The sequence below is a fragment of the Mustelus asterias genome, chromosome 13, assembly GCF_964213995.1.
Source record: "Mustelus asterias chromosome 13, sMusAst1.hap1.1, whole genome shotgun sequence".
In the NCBI taxonomy this organism is placed as follows: Eukaryota; Metazoa; Chordata; class Chondrichthyes; order Carcharhiniformes; family Triakidae; genus Mustelus; species Mustelus asterias.
The window spans coordinates 23,908,482-23,927,677 of NC_135813.1; the positions used below are offsets into that span (position 1 = coordinate 23,908,482).

General features: G+C 40.1%; 1 protein-coding gene across 2 annotated transcripts in view; it reads right to left on the reverse strand.

The window, feature by feature from the left end:
- The window catches only part of rabgap1 (RAB GTPase activating protein 1), a 177,638-nt gene that overhangs the window by 40,715 nt on the left and 117,727 nt on the right, over nucleotides 1-19,196 (reverse strand). For both annotated transcript variants that reach the window (XM_078226560.1, XM_078226561.1), the window contains 2 exons: nucleotides 6,276-6,389; nucleotides 1,207-1,281 (listed from right to left, as the gene is read on the reverse strand). In XM_078226560.1, the coding sequence (XP_078082686.1) occupies nucleotides 1,207-1,281; nucleotides 6,276-6,389 (189 nt within the window). The remainder of the gene's footprint in view (nucleotides 1-1,206; nucleotides 1,282-6,275; nucleotides 6,390-19,196) is intronic.

A 19,196-nucleotide genomic window follows, 5' to 3' on the forward strand; every position in this document is an offset into this window, starting at 1 on the left:
GGAGGAGTTCTGCAGCAATGGTCAAGTTACATCTTCCATGTAATACAAAGATGATACTTTTTTTTATTCATTCATGGGACATGGGCGTCGCTGGTTGGCCAGCATTTATTGTCCATCCCTAGTTGCCCTTGAGGTGGTGAGCTGCCTTCTTGAATCACTGCAGTCTACATGCTGTGGGTTGACCCACAATGCTGTTAGGGAGGGAATTCCAGGATTTTGGCCCAACGACAGCAAAGGAATGGCAATATATTTCCAAGTCAAGATGGTAAGTGTATTTGTATGTATGTATGTATCTGCTGCCCCTTTCCTTCTCGATGGCAGTGATCGTGGGTTTGGAAGGTGTGTCTAAGGATATTTGGTGAATTGCTGCAGTGCATCTTGTAGACAGTACACACTGCTGCTACTGAATGTCAGTAGTGGAGGGAATGGATGTGGTGGCAATCAAGAAGGCTGCTTTGTCCTGGATGGTGTCAAGCTTCTTGAGTGTTGTTGGAGCTGCACCCATCCAGGCAAGTGGGGAATATTCCATCACACTCCTGACCTGTGCCTTGTAGATGGTGGACAGGCTCGGGGGAGTCAGGGGATGAGTTACTTGCCACAGTATTCCTAGCCTCTGACCTGCTCCAGTTCTTTGTGCTGCACTATCATCTTTAAAAGCATAGTGATAAAAATCCTTTCTTAAACTAATCTTTGAAAGCAAGCGCTTCTATAAACCTTAAGAATTCCAGAGTAAGCACATTCATTTTCTGTTGAACAGAATTACACCCTTGCGCTGTACAACTGGCAAATAAGGTTGGCTGGTTAAGAACGACTTGTCTGAGGAAATAACTTGCTTTACAATGACAACATGTAAAACTTGGATATTTTAAAATAAATGCTCAGCAAACTCTGCTTTAAATTTTGAGCCATTTAAAGTGACTATTTTTAACAAATTCAAAATGCTTAAGCCATCATCCTCATTTCGACTGAACTTTCCTTTATTACAGCATTGCACAAAGAATATTAAGTAAGTTTCTTTTGTAATATTCTACATTAAGAAATGCTTAGCAGCCTTCAAAACAATTTCAGCTGAACTGAGAAACTTGCATGCAATGCAAAATATTTCCATAAGGTGGCACTTAACACTGAACCATTTCAAGCTATCATAAAGACACTGAATATTTCAAGTACAGTAATTGCTAGACCTACAAAATAACGCATACTCACATGCAAGAGAAGCACAGCAGCAAGGAAGGACTGGCCTTGACAATAACCAATCTCTTCATCATAAACTGAATAGGCCTGGATAAAAATACAATTCATCTTTTGAGTATTCTGCGACATTTAATGATACAAGATCCACACACAAATTTAATGTTCTGGTGTTAAGTGCGAGGAAACACCATTATGAATGATATGCTGCAGAAAATTTAACAAAATTAACCAATACTTAACATGTGTAGCTTTCTGTCTTTAGGTTTAGCTTATATAGTTTAAGAAAAAGAAACTTAAATATCAAAACAGAGTACACAAAGTTATATCATGGAGTTGATATATTAGCATGGATACAGGGTAGTTTAACAGAAAGGAAGCAGAGAGTAGGGTTAAATGGAGCATTTTGTGACTGGGAGTGTAACTTTTTAACGTTGATTTATTGGTGTCAGAAATAGGCTTACATTAACACTGCAATGAAGTTACTGTGAAAATTCCCAAGTCGCCACACTCCAGCTCCTGTTCTGGTACATTGGGGGAGAATTTAGCATGGCCAATGCACTTATCCAGCATGTCTTTCGGACTGTGGGAGGAAACCAGAGCACCCGGAGGAAACCCACGCAGACATGTGCAGAACACGCAGACTCCGCATGTGACCCAAGCTGGGAATTGAACCCGGGTCCCTTGCACCGTGAGGCAGCAGTGCTAAGCACTGTGCCGCCTGTAGCAGGGATCACTACTGGGTCTCAGCTGTTTACTATCTATATCAATGACTTAGATGAAGAGGCACAGAGTAATGTATCTAAGTTTACTGATGATACAAAACTAGGTGGGAATCCAAGCTGCAAGGACACAAAGAGGCTGCACAAAGATGTAGACCGGTTAAGTGAATGGGCAACAAGGTGGCAGACAGAATATAACGTGGAGAAGTGTGAGGTTATTCACTTCAGCCATAATAGAAAAGCAGAACATTTGTTTAAAAGGTGTGCAGTTTGTAACTGATGATGCTCAATGCATCTTGGATATGCTCATACAAGGAACAGAAATTCAACTTGCCGATAAAAGCAAGCAATTAGGAAAGTAAATTGTGCTTTGGCATGGGGATTAGGGTACAAGAATAAGAAGTCTTGTTACAACTGCAGAGAGCTTTGATGGGACCACATCGAGAATACTGTTTTTTTGGTCTATTAGGGAATGAGGGGTATGGAGAGCAGGAATGCAGCCAAAATTCAAGGTCACCCAGGATGGTACTGAATGGCAGAACAGGTTCACTTATAGTCCACATTTGGTCCACTGATTTTTTGTGTTCTTGTCCTAAAATGGGTGATGTGTGTCCATTTTAATAGTCAGATATGATTATGAAATAGCAGTGTCTTTGCATAAGCCATTAAAAAAAAATCACAAAGCAGTAACAAACTTCATTATAGTAAGCAAAGTTATTCAGACATATAGCTACCTCCCTTACTGCAGTATTAATTTAATACTACTAAACCATATTAAACAAGATTGCTTCTAAGCCTCCATTGTATTTTTAAGTTTCCTTGCACTTTAATTGTAGTTCATGTAGACGATTCTGCAGTTTAGTCCACTCATATTAATTTTCTAGTATATTTTTGTCTGCTTCTTAATACCTGTCGTTTGTTTAGTGAGGTGCATATTACAAAAACTCACTTTTGGCAGTCCAAGTACTACCTCCAAAGTCAACCAGTTAACCGTCAGGAGGCCGAATTACATGGCGCAGGTCAATTTCTGACTCTTATGAAGCATCAGATGTACAACTTTTTCAGCTGTCGGAAGTCCAATTTGAATCCTATATCTTATAAACCTCCACTAAAGTAAGTCTGGAGAGAAAGAAAACGCTGATTCTTGGGCTAAACTACAAAAACAAAGCTCAGAGAACTGCAGTGGCTTTCACTGGAGGGAAAGAAATGAGACAACATGATTTTGATCTGATCCTTTGTACATTCGTCTCTGGGGCTTTGCCAGTGTCTGTATATTTGAACACACTGACAAATGTAAATATGGCCTTGCCAATGATCCAAACAATGCATAACTATCTCTGCATGACACTTAAATAATTTAGCCTCGTGGAGAAGTTCTAGCAGACCAGCTTAACCAGATTCTTAGCTGTGATTTATTTCCCCATTCACAAAAAGTCCCTTTTTGACTTGAATTAGGGAAGGTACCTGATCAAAGATGCTTAATACTGGATGCAAGATCATACAGGCACTCAGGCGTGTTAGCCTTTGTGAAGACTGGAAAGGTAGAGCCTTTCTTTGAGAGTTAACGTTGATTGGGTAAGTTATAGCTATGCTGTGGAATGAATGTTTTCGCTTGTTCTTCCCCAAGAAAATCATTTTAAATTAATAAAATTCCGACTGTGACTCTGAAAATTCTTGGGTCAAACATTTTAATTTAATTGAGAAATAATGAAAATTGGATGTCCAATGATTCTTTACATTTTCTCTTATTTAAAAAGAATTAAATTCATTTTACTCCATGTTATGCAGCATAGATTACCCAGGCTTTTTAAGCAGAAAAGGAAATAATTTATATTGCCATGCTACACAAATTCTGTTAGATATTTCAAAAGGGCAGCTAATAGAACACATCTTCAGAGATACCACATCCCAGCTTTCCCTTTTGTCATGAGCAACAATATCGATAAGTGGACACTCGCCTATATGAACACCACTTGAAGAAGGCCCACCATCTCTTTTCAAGAGATGGGGAATGAATGTGGCCTTGCCCATAATTGGAGAATAGATTTTAAAGATAGGTTACCCTCATAATACAGAAATTCAGTACATTTCAACATCTTTCATCCAACAGTGTCACGTCAATAAAAAAAATTGCTCTGGGTAAAGATCCTGCACCAAATTAATAGTGCAACAAGGTACAGTGCTCTTTGTCAAAGTAGCACCCCACCACACTTCCTGCCAGGGCTGCTTTAACAATCTATATGCTACATCATCACATTGATGTTTACAGCTACAGATTACAAAACTAAAATGAACCCAGGTGAAGCTATCACCAGACATACTGAGCCAGCAATCTTGCACCAATTACTATTTCCTGTGAAGCAAACCACATATATTGGTAATACTCCAGTTTTAGCTGAATCATCAGATTCCATCAGGAATCTGCAACCCAATCTAAGAGACCAGTTTGCAGTACAGCAATGTTGAGTTGAATGTAAAGTTATTTTCTAGTTCCCAGGAATTTCTCAAAGACAATAGTAACATATCAATAGTGCCTTCAACATAACGAAAGGTCCCCAGTGCTGCACAAAAGCATTATAAAATGAAGCATTACACCGAGCCTTGAAGAGATATTAGCTCAGGTGACCAAAGGTCGGATGGTAAGTTTTAAGCAGTGTCTTAAAGTAGGAAAATAAAGCTGAGAATGTAGGGAGAGAATTCCAAGGCGAGAGTGGTGTTTAAATTAAAATGATTGTAAATAAGAATTTTAGCAGATATTTTAGTATAAAGAAAATTGGTTCCAATATATTGATTTTTATGTCACAGAAGATGACTTGAAATTTCACATTTCCATCCTGGCTATTGATTTCAATAGTATTCCATTCATGGGTCTCTAAGGAATCAAATTCAATTTAGTAACAGTGATTACATTTCCCAATCGACTTTAATTGCCTTCTGTGCCATATCTACTCATCTTGTTCATTTTCATTCCTTTGTATCGTAGTCAGCTACTTTGGCTGCAAAATTATTTGTGTTTATTTTTTGAACAACCACTAAAGTAAATGAAAGTAGAATCGTAGAATAGAATCCTTCCACTGCAGAAGGAGGCCATTCAGCCCATCGAGCTTGCACCGACAACAATCCCACCTAGGCCCTACCCCAGTAACCCCATGTATTTACCCTGCTAGTCCCCCAGAAACTAACGGGAAATTTTAGCATGGTCAATCCACCTTTGGAGCGGAGAAGTGTATTTCTAAAATTGAGTACCGGCAATTAAGTGTTTACTTTTAGTAATGAATGTGCTCCATTAAATTATTTAGAACCATTTGTTCCTGAAAAAAAACTGTAGTAACCTCTCCATAAAACGCAAATGTATCCATGACCTTGTTAGGTAAATAAGACTGGCTTTGATGTCTTTAGCTGGTAGGTTACTCTACTTACTGTTAATTGGTTCCAGTCAATTTAACGCATTTTCTTAATGATTTTTGACCCTTTATGTTTGAACAGAATCTCGCTACAGATAAAATAGCTCTAAACAACTCGGAAAAACACTGCACATGCATTCTTCTTCAACAAGAAACAGCTATGCCTCTTGGTATTCCCTTTTACCTAAATCGTAATGGTATGACTGCATAACTTGGTCATGGCAGTTGGGATTGCAATGAGTAATGCTGATGTGCTTGTACTGTTCTTGGGTCAGAAAAACAACAAAAATTCTCCTTTAAAATCACAGAATCCCTACAGTGCAGAAAAAGGCCATTCAGCCAATTGAGCCTGCATCGATAACAATCCCACCCAGGCCCTATCCACTTAACCCCACGTATTCACCCTGCTAATTCTCCCTGACACGAAGGGGCACTTGAGCATGGCCACCTAACCCGCACATCTTTGGACTGTGGGAGGTAACGGGAGCATTCGGAGGAAACCCACGCAGACACGGGGAGAACGTGCAAACTCTACACAGTTACCCGACGCCGGAATTGAATCCGGAGAAGAGTTTTTCCCTGATTTTTAAAAGGCACCTCAATCTTTTAAAAGCTGAATTTGCTGGTGGACGTGCTTTGCCAGCTTGTTTGTCGTGGGACCTGCTCCTTGGATTTTTTTTTGACAGTGTCTAAAAACACGGCAGAAAAAGCTGGCAGTCAGCAGTGGACTATCCTTCACTTTTCTTGCACGAGTTGACAATTAGACACAAAAAAAAAATCGGTAAATTCTGCCCCAATAATACAAGATTATTCCAGGCTCTCTTCTTGATATTCCAATTGACATTATAAAATCTACTTTGTGAAAGTAAATAGGTGCAAGGAAATGATTAGTTTTTGCAACAGAACTAATTTAAACATGGATCAAAAATAGCACTGTAAAATACTGACAAAATGTTACCTTGCATATCTTGTACAATGAATCCTGACCATCTCCACCAGTGTCCTTAAAATAATCATGTGCTGGGAAAGTTCGATTGATGTCCCTGGTGATTGCACTATCCTGGGGAGATTCCTGTTTCCAAAAATAAAATTGCACATTACTATGGCTGAAAACATGTGGCAAAATATGTATTCGAACAGGGCACATATTCAATAATTACTTATCACAAATATGAACATGGACAATGCCAGAGTAATTCATAGAATGGAATAGAATCCCTACATTTCGGAAGGAGACCATTCGGCTAATCAGGCCTGCACCGACAATAATCCCACCCAGGCCCCATCCCCGTAACCCCACACATTAACTCTGCTAATCCCCTGACAACACTAAGGGGCAATTTAGCATGGCCAAACAACCTAACCCGCACATCTTTGGACTGTGGAAGGAAACCGGAGCACCCAAAGGAAACCCACACTGACACAGGGAGAATGTGCAAACTCCACACAGGCAGTGACCCGAGGCCGGAATTGAACCCGAGTCCCTGGCATTGTTAGGCAGCAGTGCTAACCACTGTGCCACCGTGCTACCCGTCATTCACAGTGGTTAGCACTGCTGTCTCACAGCGCCAGGGATCCGGGTTCAATTCCCGGCTTGGGTCACTTTCTGCGTGGAGTCTGCACGTTCTCCCCATGTTTGCATGGGTTTCCTCCGGGTGCTCTGGTTTCCTCCCACAGTCCGAAAGATGTGCTGGTTAGATGCTAAATTTTCCCTTAGTGTAACTGAACAGGTGCCGGAGTGTGGCAACTAGGGGATTTTCACAGTAACTTCATTGCAGTGTTAATGTAAGTCTACTTCTGACATTAATAAATAAACTTTAAGCTTTACTGCAATGAGCCACTGCAGTGGATTAATATATTGTTCCTTCACCTCAGGAGGCAAGCTAAATTCACCGACTATGGCTGGGATTCTCCGGCCTCACCTGCGGCTGGGATTCTCCAGTCCCGCTGTGGTGAATGCAGATTTGACTGAGGGCCAGATTTTCCATTCTGGCTGGCAGTGGTGGCGGCCAACAAATAAAATGCAAAGCGCAGATTCTCTATGGGCTGTCAATAGGTTTAAGTAACATGAGTTTATGAAGCATCAAAGTGGTTTCCAGTGGGAACTCCTGAGCATAAACTGCCCATATTATATTATTATGCTGCCAACTCCACGAACATTGCTGTGCTGATACCAACAGTACAACTGTCTGGTACTGCATAAATAAGACATTAAAATGCTACTTCAATCAAACCCACTGTAATATATATATATATATATATATTTATTTGGCAGTTTTCCTCCAAAGCTTTCAGCACCAACGCACGTCAGGGCACCAATACTTGAAGTGCAGTGGTTCTCCACAAACCAAAACCACTGTGGTGAACCCATGTAGTTCCCTTAATCTCCAATGTTGCACACATTTACATATTGCAGGGAGTTTGTATCCACCTAGTTACACTGAAGTCAGACCCCAACTTGAATGTCCATTTGAAATATTCAGAGCCTGCCCAGTATAAGTGTTGTCTTGTGAAGTTGTGAAATATAATTAAGTAACAATAACATAGAGTGGTAAAATATATAAAAAGATATGGGGAGAAGATATAATCCCATTTCAAATTATTTGCTTGAATTGATGAACTTGGACAAGTTCAACAATATATAGGAGCCTGGTCAGTAGGTCATTGGAATAGTCCATCTGGGGGAGACAGAAGCGTGATGAGCGTCTCTTCATCAATTGTATTTAGGCAGATTTTGTCACTCTATAATGCAGAGGAAATGGGGCCAGAAGTTCAGGTTGGGTTTTAATATACCATAAACTATACTGTAATACCACAACACCAAACTGGTCAATTTGATTTGAAGGCTCCAGTTTATTTTCCTATAATAGACAAGGGAAGTGTGAAAACTGTTCGCTAAACTCAGGAGGTAATGCTAACTTTCGCCCAATTTGCACCTTATGACTTTGATTGGGGGTGGGGGAAGTTGTTGAGGGGAAAATAACTGGGCTACTGACTTGCCATCACCTGGTTTTTTGCCAGATAACAAATTAAATGCCCCTTTTTATCTCCAAGTATGACGTTTAGAACAATCAGATTCAGAATCAAAACATCACCTGACAGAGTGCACAAATGTCTTTAACAGCAGATTCAATGAGAAGTTATTGATTGGTATAAATTACAAGCTATTGAAGAAACCATCATCTTAGTAGTAAGATCAGCTGCTCCCTTTATCAAATACACTGACAAATACTTCAGTTTTCAACTGAAAAAAAAATCACCAAAGGTCTTTTAAGTTCAATAAATAGTCATCATGTCGAGGTTTAACAATTGTCAAATGTTCGCTATAGGGTGGACTACTTTTGCACATCTGCTTGGTTTCCAACCTTAAATCTGTAGTCATTAAGTTGTGAAGGCAGTGTCCGCTTTTAGTAATACTGAAATATGATAATCTCCAAAAATGCAGAGCACAAAAACAAGCTGAGCTAAAATTAGCGATGGACACCTCAATTTTATTGCTCATTAAATGTTACTGTGTTCCAGTCACATAACCCAACTGCCACAGTTATTCCTCTATGAATACACTTAAAGTAAAATCAATTGTGAAACAGGAAACTTAAAAATCTATTCTATGTTAGTTTGATACTGAAATACCACAGGAAACAATTTTTTACAATACAAACTTTTTTAGTGCAGAAACTGCTTAAGGCTGGGCTCTGGTGGGATACTGCCCTTTCGCTCTTTGTAGAGTTGCTCACGATGGTTCTAATTGTCTTCTCCACATTGCTCATGAACATTCACTTTCAATTAGGTCTCGATGAATTTCAAACAACAAATCAGGTGCACACTTAGCTGGCAAAGTGCAGGAGTTGGGTGGGTAAGTGGGTGAGGAGGTAGTTGGGTCAGGAGTGGAAGGTTGGTTGTAGAAGGTTGGTTGTAGAGTTGTCCAAGTGTTGGACCAGAATTTAATCTTCCCAACATTTCCTGGGTAACTATCAAGTAAGTATTGCAGATTTCCCTCAAGTCTTTGACTCCACCTCAGAGTTGAAGACATTCATGGGGGATCCACGAGAATCGTCCATTGGAAGTTTAAAATTCCCAGGCAATTCCCATTTAGGTCCACACATCAGGATTTGCGCAGTGTACTGACATACATTGTCAGTTGTACGCCCGGTCTTCCACGAGTTGGAAACAGGAAGATTTGGGTCAATGTTTCAAATTTATTGTCCTTGCTTCCAGAGTTCAGTATTTTGGTAACCTACGACAAAGTTGAACAGCACTGGAAAATAGAACTAGATTCACTGAGCTCACCTAGTTATTTAGGTCCATAGTCTAGAACGTAAAATTGGTTTAGTATTTCTTTTCTGATATCTGATTAATTCTGTCATTTACACTGCCGCTCATCCCAAACATACAGGAATTGCAAAATCAAAAAGGTTACTGAAATTAATTTCTAACTTTTTAATTGAAGTCTTACTGAAGGCTGGCGTCATTTTGAGATGTGGAGATGCCGGCGTTGGACTGGGGTAAACACAGTAAGAGTTTTAACAACACCAGGTTAAAGTCCAACAGGTTTATTTGGTAGCAAATGCCATTAGCTTTCGGAGCGCTGCTCCTTCGTCAGATGGAGTGGAAATCTGCTCACAAACAAGGCACACAGAGACACAAAATCACAGAGACACAAAATCACAGAGACACAAAATCACAGAGACACAAAATTGACCCCTCCGCCAGGGGGAAACAAGTATTTCCTGTTCACCCTAATATAAAATCAAATTACTGTTAATACTGGAATCTGAAACAAAAACAGAAAATGCTGGAAAATCTCAGCAGGTCTGACAGCATCTGCAGAGAGAGAGAGAAACAGAGTTAACGTTTCGCATCCAGACGACTCTCTTGCATAAGAATGTAAATTGTTGTTGTAGATTGAGGATTTGGAGGTGATGCTAAATTGTAAGAGAAAAGACGGGATGATGAAAGATACACAACAACAATGTTAATCTGGCTTTTCTGTTTCCAGATTATGAGCCATCTGCTGTGCACTTCCAGTAATACTGGAAATGCACATTATTGTTGTGTATCTTTCACCATCCCGTCTTTTCTCTTACAATTTAGCATCACCTCCAAATCCTCAATCTACAACAACAATTTACATTCTTATGCAAGAGAGTCATCTGGATGCGAAACGTTAACTCTGTTTCTCTCTCTCTCTGCAGATGCTGTCAGACCTGCTGAGATTTTCCAGCATTTTCTGTTTTTGTTTCAGATTCCAGTATTAACAGTAATTTGATTTTATATTAGGGTGAACAGGAAATACTTGTTTCCCCCTGGCTGAGGGGTCAATTTTGTGTCTCTGTGATTTTGTGTCTCTGTGTGCCTTGTTTGTGAGCAGATTTCCACTCCACCTGACGAAGGAGCAGTGCTCCGAAAGCTAATGGCATTTGCTACCAAATAAACCTGTTGGACTTTAACCTGGTGTTGTTAAAACTCTTACTGTCATTTTGAGTACAGCAGTTACATTTTCCCACATTAGCTTCGAGAGAGTAACGTCAATTACTGTCTTTGAGTTTAGATCAAGAAATTATGTAATCATTTGCCAAGCTTTGTATATTCCAAATACTTACCCTGCTTTGAATAAAGAATTTTTTTCCCAGATACATGTTCAGATTTACTTTTCACTCATTTTCATTTGTGCTTCCTGGTCTTACTTCCTTGGCATGCTTTGAAATGTGCTGCTCTGCAGTTCTATACTTGATCTAAACCCAGCTTAAATCTTTTGATTGTTAAACTGGATGCAATCCCAAAATAGAGACAGCAAAACAGAGCACTTAATATTTCCTTCAATATACCAATGAAAGCTGCCTGGAGGGAAGCAAACCAATTTGTAGTTGAATCTGCCAACTTGTGTTCTGTTGAATACTCTTAGATAGTCAGGGGAGCCTCTGAAAACTGGAGCCAGTGGATGTGCCTGGTCTTTTTCCGTCTTCATTTTCATGGCAAATTGACATGTTTATGTAATATGTTAACTTTGACTTTAGCAAAGGTATTTTAAGTTTACACATCGCGTCTGATAGACTCAACAATACAAAATATTACTTTGTTGGTGGATATGCTACATAAAGTTCTCATCCGCCTGGTTGAATGAAATTGTCTGGCAAGGCTTTAGTGTGTAGACATGAAAAAACAGTCGACTGTATGGGGAGATGGTAGTGTAGTGACGATGTCACTGGACTAGTAAATCAGAGACCCAGGCTTTGGAGAGATGGTTCGAATCCCACCTGGGAAGCTGGTAGAATTTAAAAATTCAATTAATAAAATCTGGAATTAAAAGGTAGTCTCAGTAATGGTGACCATGAAATGATCAATTGTAAAAACCCATCTGGTTCACTAGTGCCCTTTAGGAAATCTGTTGCCCGGAATGGCCTACATGTGGCTCCAGACGCACACAATGTGGCTGATTCTTAACTGTCCTATGAAACCACTCAGTTCAGGCAACAAGTGATGGCCAAGTTAATGATGCCCACATTCCATGAAATAATGAAAAAACTAGAAATGACTTCTTTGGTCCTATACTAAGCCCACCCCTGTATTCTCTCATACAAATTGGTACATCGCCAAACGATATAATTGACAAGAATGGAGTCAACGTCAAATTATCAACAAAATCGTATAAATGCTTCATTATGAACATGCCAGAATCTTAAATGTGTTGGGATTCCAAATTATTTTGTTTTTATAACTAGTTATTTCATTTAATGTACTCACTTCTGCATGCAAATTTGCTGAATTCAGTGGCCTGAGTTAGTGTAGCTTCTTCATACACCAGAATCCTTAAAAAGAACCATGCTTTCTGAAGTAAACAGTTTCTTTATTAATTCAAACCTATCTTTATTTAGAGGATTGTTCTCTTCTCTGATTGGTTCACTAATATACGACAGTTTAGTTGCCCTGTTGAACAATCATTTTGGAAAAAAGTCTCCTCCAGTCATGTGATAAAAGCATAGAAACTAGGAACACGAGTAGGCCATTTGGCCTTTTGAGCCTGCTCCGCCATTCAATATCATGGTAGATACTCAATCTAAGTGCCACAATCCTGCCTTTTCCTCATCTCAGTCTGAAACTGTCTACTCTGAGACTGTGTTCCCTGGTTCTAGATTCCCCAACTAGGGAAAACACCCTCCCCACACCTAATCCGTCCAGCCCAGTTAGAATTTTATACATTCCCGCCAGATCTCCTCTCATCCTAAACTCTACTGAATATAGGCCCAGTTGAAGCAATCTCTCCTCATAGGTTGGGTCCCGCCAACTCCAGTATCAACCTCGTGAACCTCCGCTGCACTCCCTCTATGGAGAGTATATCCTTTCTTCGATAGGGAGATCGAAACTGAATGCAATACTCTAGGCGCGCTCTCACAAAGGCCCTGTATAACTGTAGTAAGACATCTCTATTTCTGAGCTCAAATCCTCTTGCACTGAAGGCCAACATACCATTTGCCTTCGTAATTGCTTGCTGCATCTGCCTCTTCATTTATACTGACTGATGTACAAGGACACCCAGATCTCACTTTTATATCCACACTTCCCAATAATATTTAAATAATACTCTGCCTTCCTGTTTTTCACATTGAAGCGTATAACTTCTCATTTAGCCCTGTTGTACTGCATCTGCCATGCGTTTGGTCACTCACTCAACTTGTCTAAATCACCTTGATTTTACCTCGGTGAGAGGAAGCTTGTGCCCAGAATATCCTCGGAGGAATATAAAAGCAAAGTTAACGCTCACCGGGAATTTGCTGCCTGCTCCCCGATGAAGTGTGAGAAATTTCTGCATATGAACCTATTTTGGTTTATATAGCCCACCATGTAGGTTTTGTGGTGGAATAAATTCAGTCATAATCCAATATGAACAGGAAGCAGATTTCCTATTAACTTCTCATCTGTTTCCTGAAAGTTCTAATATACTCTATATAAGGACAGGGATTGTATACCAGAAGGTATCTTTCAGAAATCTCGCAATGTAGCAGCACAAAAGTGAGCTTCATCTGCTATGGCTTTAGAAAAAAATGCCAATCTCAATACCATCATGGATACTTCAATATGTGTGCAAAGAAAGCAACACTGACTGACCAAATGAAATTAAACATCACACCAGCATTTTCTGTTTGTATTTTGCATAAAATGCTATGGATTCGGTGTCCCTATCATAACCAGTCTGTCAGAGGTTCAAATGGAACATTCAGGTTTTGCATTTGTTAATTTGCTGTTTGCTTTTCACAAGATTCTAATCAGGAAAGCTCTCAGGCCCCTCTCAGTTCAGTGTTTTAGAAAGTTAATGCTTACCCCTATTGCAATTTCTTTTTCTCTCTTTTCCAGACTTTCACCTCTGCTACTCTACCCAGACTTCCAATTCATTTATTGATCACTATCTGAAGAACTTGCCAACATCAATCTTAAATTTGTCTTTCAGTTGTTTAAACAGGGTGGTGGTACAGTGATTAGCACTGCTGCCTCACAGCGCCAGGGACCTGGGTTCGATTCCTGGCTTGGGTCACTATTTGTGCTGAATCTTCACGTTCTCCATGACTGCATGGGTTTCCTCCGGATGCTCCGGTTTCCTCCCACAGTCCGAAAGACGTGCTGCTTTGGTGCATTGTCCATGCAAAATTCTCCCTCAGTGTACCCGAACAGGCGCCAGAGTGTGGCAACTAAGGGATTTTCACAGTAACTTCATTGCAGTGTTAATGTGAGCCTACCTGTGACACCCCCAATAAATAAACAAACATGGTCTCTCTATCCTACTTTAGTTCACTCAAACCGATTTATCTTTTTCCAGATTGTTTCATTTTTCACTTTATCAGTGTCTTTTCTGAACCTAAACCTACCTTCACTTTTTAGCTCTTCCTATTTCACGTTTCTCCGATGAGAGACATTCTTTACTCTCTTCATCGTCATTGAAGCTTCCATTACAACCAAGTTGTGGTCTGAATCGATATCTGTGCCAGAATAAAGTATGAGCATTCCTTCCACTATTACGTTATCCTTGTTGTATCAAGATGTAATCAGTCCCAATAGTGTTCTGTGTCTCCAAAAGATATAGAGAGAGAAAGGAGCAAATGAGAGCTGGTGCGGGCTTTCGGAGGTGATCAGGAAAAGGGCTGAGCAAACCACAATTCCGGTAAATGGGAAACGGATAAAGGAACCGTGGGTAATCAATAAAATGATGTCTGAAATGGACAAACAATCAGAATAGAGAAACCTGAACACAGAAGAGGGCAAAACACAGACTAAATTGAAAATGAGCTCAGGCGGGTTAGAGAAAGCTGATTGAAGGGGCCAGGTGAGGAGTTGGATGAACTGAATTGGAGGTAAAGCTCATTCATTAGGAGAGCAAAATGATTTAAATAGACAAGCAAGAGAATTAAAGTAGATCAAAAATAAAGATGGACAATTATTAACTGGACAACTCGAAAAAGACAGGAATTGCTGAAGAAATGTGTTCTGAAGAGGAAAGGCCAGTTGGAATTGAAAGGAAGTAAGGAAAGCTGGATGACTGGGCTATGAACTGCTTGGATGTGAAATGGAAGTTGTAATTTGTGGAGTTCAAAATAATATGGTGGCAGCAAATGACCTTGCTGATTTGTGAGAAACTGTCCACTTGAAAGAGGAATGGTCAGATGATTTCACGAACATAATTGTGGAAAAGAAACCAAATGCGAGCAATGCTGTGGCAGATTTTGTGCCATCAGTTTAATTCCATGGGCTTCACAGATTTTACTCAGATTACTTACAAACAAGCAAAGAGCAAAAGCTGGACAATATCTTGGCAAGGATCAATTGGGTTTTACAGAATATGTAGAATGTGAGGCATTAGAGAAAACGAGAGGAGCTTAAAACATTCACTTCGGAGATTTTGAAACAGCCTTTGAAAGAGTGAACTGGCCAAGATAATGAAGATAGCAAATAATGTAGGTGCGGCTTGGAGAGGGAGAGATGCTAATCAAGGCTCGTGTATGGGACAAACTGCAACTGTTGGAGCGAGATGAAGAATCAACACTTGGAGTGATTAGGGAACATAAGGATGCTACCAGTCACCTGTGCTTTTCAATATTATGTACAAGCAATGGACAGGAGGGAACAAGTGGGTAGAGGAAGAGGGAAGGTTAGGAGGTCAGCTTGTGAAAGTTATGAGACTTGCTGATAGCACAGTCTGGGCAACAAGTACCATGAATGGACTATAGCTGTTGGTAGAAAGGCTGAATAGTGCAGCAGTGATTATGGAATAAAAGGTCAACGTAGGCAAGGCCAGGCTAACGCCAGGCAAAATGAAAGATGAACTGTGGAAGACACACTATCTGCTCACCTCTTAATAGCATATGCAAGGTGCCAATGGAGTTGGAAGCAATACTTCAGAATATCATCCCAGTGTCAGCTGGCGATTAGTGGCTTAAAAATGGCTGACAGTAAAACTGAATTAAAAATGTGACCAAACATTGAGACAAAACGGGCTAAATGGACCCTTTCCATGCTGTAAACTCTGAGCGTTTTATCTTCTGCTATCAGTAGAAAGCAGAAGATAATCAATGGCCAATTATTTGAAAAAGTAAAATTGTGCACTTCTTAAAGTGCGAGGTTGATTCAAGGGACTAAGCATCCAGTAGCTTTACTGAGGATGTATCTACAACACCATGTTCATGCACGCCTCAATAAATATATGAAGGCTGGTTATCATTTTCAACCACAGCATTAAATTTTTGACCAGCAGAAGTTACTTTTTTTTCTTCAATTTTCTGATATTTTTGTCACCAGGTGTTTTAATCTGGTGATTTTTGTGCTACGTCGTGAAACCTGAAGTTGAGAGATAAACAAGTTTTAAACTGGTGTACACAACGATGCCCTTCATATTCTGCAACAAACAATTTTGAAATATCTAAAATTGAATTGTGGCCTCACCTTGTGGTATAACAGTATTGATAGACCGCTACTGCAAATATTTAGAGCATAGGTTCTGTTTTCCTTGAAATCTGTAAAGATTCCACAGGAACTGAGGTACATTTAGCAACATGCAGCATAAGTTTGCTGTTGGATTATACAAACAGCTAGCTGAGTAAACCTTTTCATTAAATTTCATTAAAACCGTGTCAAAATGTACCATTATTTCTGCAGTTTATGTTAATTACCTCAATTCCATGAGCATTTCATTAAAAAATAATTTCTGCATGAAATTCAAAGCATATCCGCACATTACCATTGATATTAGCTTTTATTTTTAGAAGTAAAGCATTTGACATCAATCATTTTCAAACAGCTAAGGTGCATTTCATTATAAAAACTGTACATAAGGCAAATAATCAGTTAAAGTAACGAGTGGTGGTGATTACATCAATAATATCTTGCTAATGAACAAATTCATGTTGGATGTGACACCATAAAGTATTGCTGATAATTTGAATTCAAAATCTAGCTCTTTCAGTGCCATTACTGATTATTACCAGCAGCATCTGAATGAGCATCTGATCCTTTTCACTAAGTGTCAGAATACATACATAATTAGCAATTATATTATCAGAGGGTAAGTAACATGGTCATTGCAATCCATGTAACTATGTGGCTTCTCCATTCTGCTGAGCGCTCTGCCTCATTGGTATAAGAGGACACTGGAGAACAGACACCTCTCAAAAAGGAGCATTATTACTGGCTACTGTTGGAGGAGCTTCCCTTGGCTTGGCTCAGGTAATCTACTCTCGGACACAGGTGGTGCAACTACTGCATTAAGGGAACATAAAAGGACGTACTTAAAATATACCTGAGTATTTATGAAATACCTGAGTATTTTAAAATACTCAAATGTCCTCAAGTTGGAAATTACAAAAATCATAATATTTGCTTACAGTTTGAAAATCAGATATCTCAGTGAAATAAAAAGTGAGATGGAGACCTGTGGTTCAAAAGGCCATCAACCAAGGGAGGATTTTTATGGAAAAAATTCGAACAAGCAGGAAAACGGGAGAGAATCGCGCTGGTTTTTTGGGCAAGCTGAGAATTGCAATCTTATGGCTCAGTGCAAGAAGTGGGGGGGGGTGTGTGCCTAATCTCGCCGGTGAAGCCAGATGCTGAGCTCTTAGGGTGCCATTGCACAGGTGCCCTCCTAATCTCCCAGTACACTAAGAAATCTCCTGCTATCCCCTCCCAACAGCCATCAGGACATCGGCGCCCCTCCCCCTGCCAAATGCTCCCTGTGCTAGTCTCCCTCTGCCTCGGACATCAGGGACTCCACTCCACCCCCCCCTCCAACCGAGTTCCCTCCCCGATCGCACTCTTTGCAGAGTTCCCCACTGCTCCAATCATGCCCTCTTTGCAGAGTTCCTCGATCCCTCCGATGGTGCCCCCTTTGCCCCACCCCTCCAAACCCCCCCCCCCCACTCAGGCCCAACCCCTTTGACACTGCCAGTGTGGCACCTCCCAAGGGGCACTGCCTGGCCTTGCCCCCAACCACCCAGGAGCTGCAGTGGCCTGCTGTCCCACTGGCGAGGTCATCATATCTGGTCTCTGCCGATGGAGACCAACCGTGATTCTCGCCAGTGAGGCTCTCGACCAGCGAGCATGTGAGTCAAGTGAATTCAGACGATGTCCTAATGACATTTAAATGATGCAATTAATATTGAAAGAGAAAGGGCGTGAAGCTGATTTCGCCAGCAAAACAATACCGGTACAATCAGGAACGGTTTTTCGCTTTTCGCCCTACCTTACCAGCAGCGTGGCAAGTCAGTGAGATCATGCCCCAAGTTTTCAATTTTAAAACAATCTAATTATCTCAATAGTTGCATCACAGATCTACAAAATATGGGTCAGTCATAGAATGTTAACCAGGTTTACCAAAGTAAACATTGGGAGCTGCCACAGCGACAAGTCACCCATATAAAATGTAAAACACCCAAATGACTCAATTTTCATGCTAAAAAATTTGCGTAAAGTGTTATACTATTAGCTTAAAACCGAATTAGTGTTGCTGATGCTCAAGAAAAGTTTAAATTGGTGAGGGACTTATTCATAAGGATTTAATTAGAATAGATTTCAATATTTTCTTCAATAAAATGCAATATTCCAATCTGAAGAACAGTGCATTATATATTATTCTTCTGCTATCATTTGTAATTTTACATCAAAAACTTTAGCTGAAAATATAGTGTATATTAAGTGATGCTTACTTTCTTTTGGAATTTAAAAAATGATGGAAGTGAAATGCTAAAAATGGTGAAGAAATTACGCTGAGTCACACAAACGCAGGCCCAACTTCAAAACTGGCCGTGAAAATTTAAAAAATCAATACCAATGAATCTGGTGCTCTCTGCACACTCCCATTCTTGGTTACTAATATCAATGGTTCTTAAAGTTCTGTGCCACTCTTTTTAAGACTAACTATAACTCACATAACAAAAGGTCCAATCTCAGACTCCTCTTCCTCTACAATTACCTCCAGACCTTTAAATGTGTTGTCAACATCCAAAATCATTCTTATCCATCCTGCCATATCCAATTTTGAAACTTCGAGTCCAGTTTTGCTCTCAGCACATAGACTGCCTTGTTCAAAATCACAAGTGACATACTTTGCGACTGAATACATGTTATATCATCACACCTTGCCCTCAATAACTATACTGGCAATAGTCTCTTAGGATCCGACAGATGTTATCAACATTAATCACAGGCCTTCTTGACTCGCAATAGTCCTCTGTGAAATAGGTTTGCACAGTCTTAAAAAGTTCCTACCGGTCAGAGGCTGACAGTACCCAAACTTTTGTCTAAATCATCGGTTTAGTTGAGTCAACAGGACTACTAGCATGCCAAATGGAAATCTGGCTGGTCAGTGATCATGCTGTCCCTTTAAGAACTGGATGAAGGG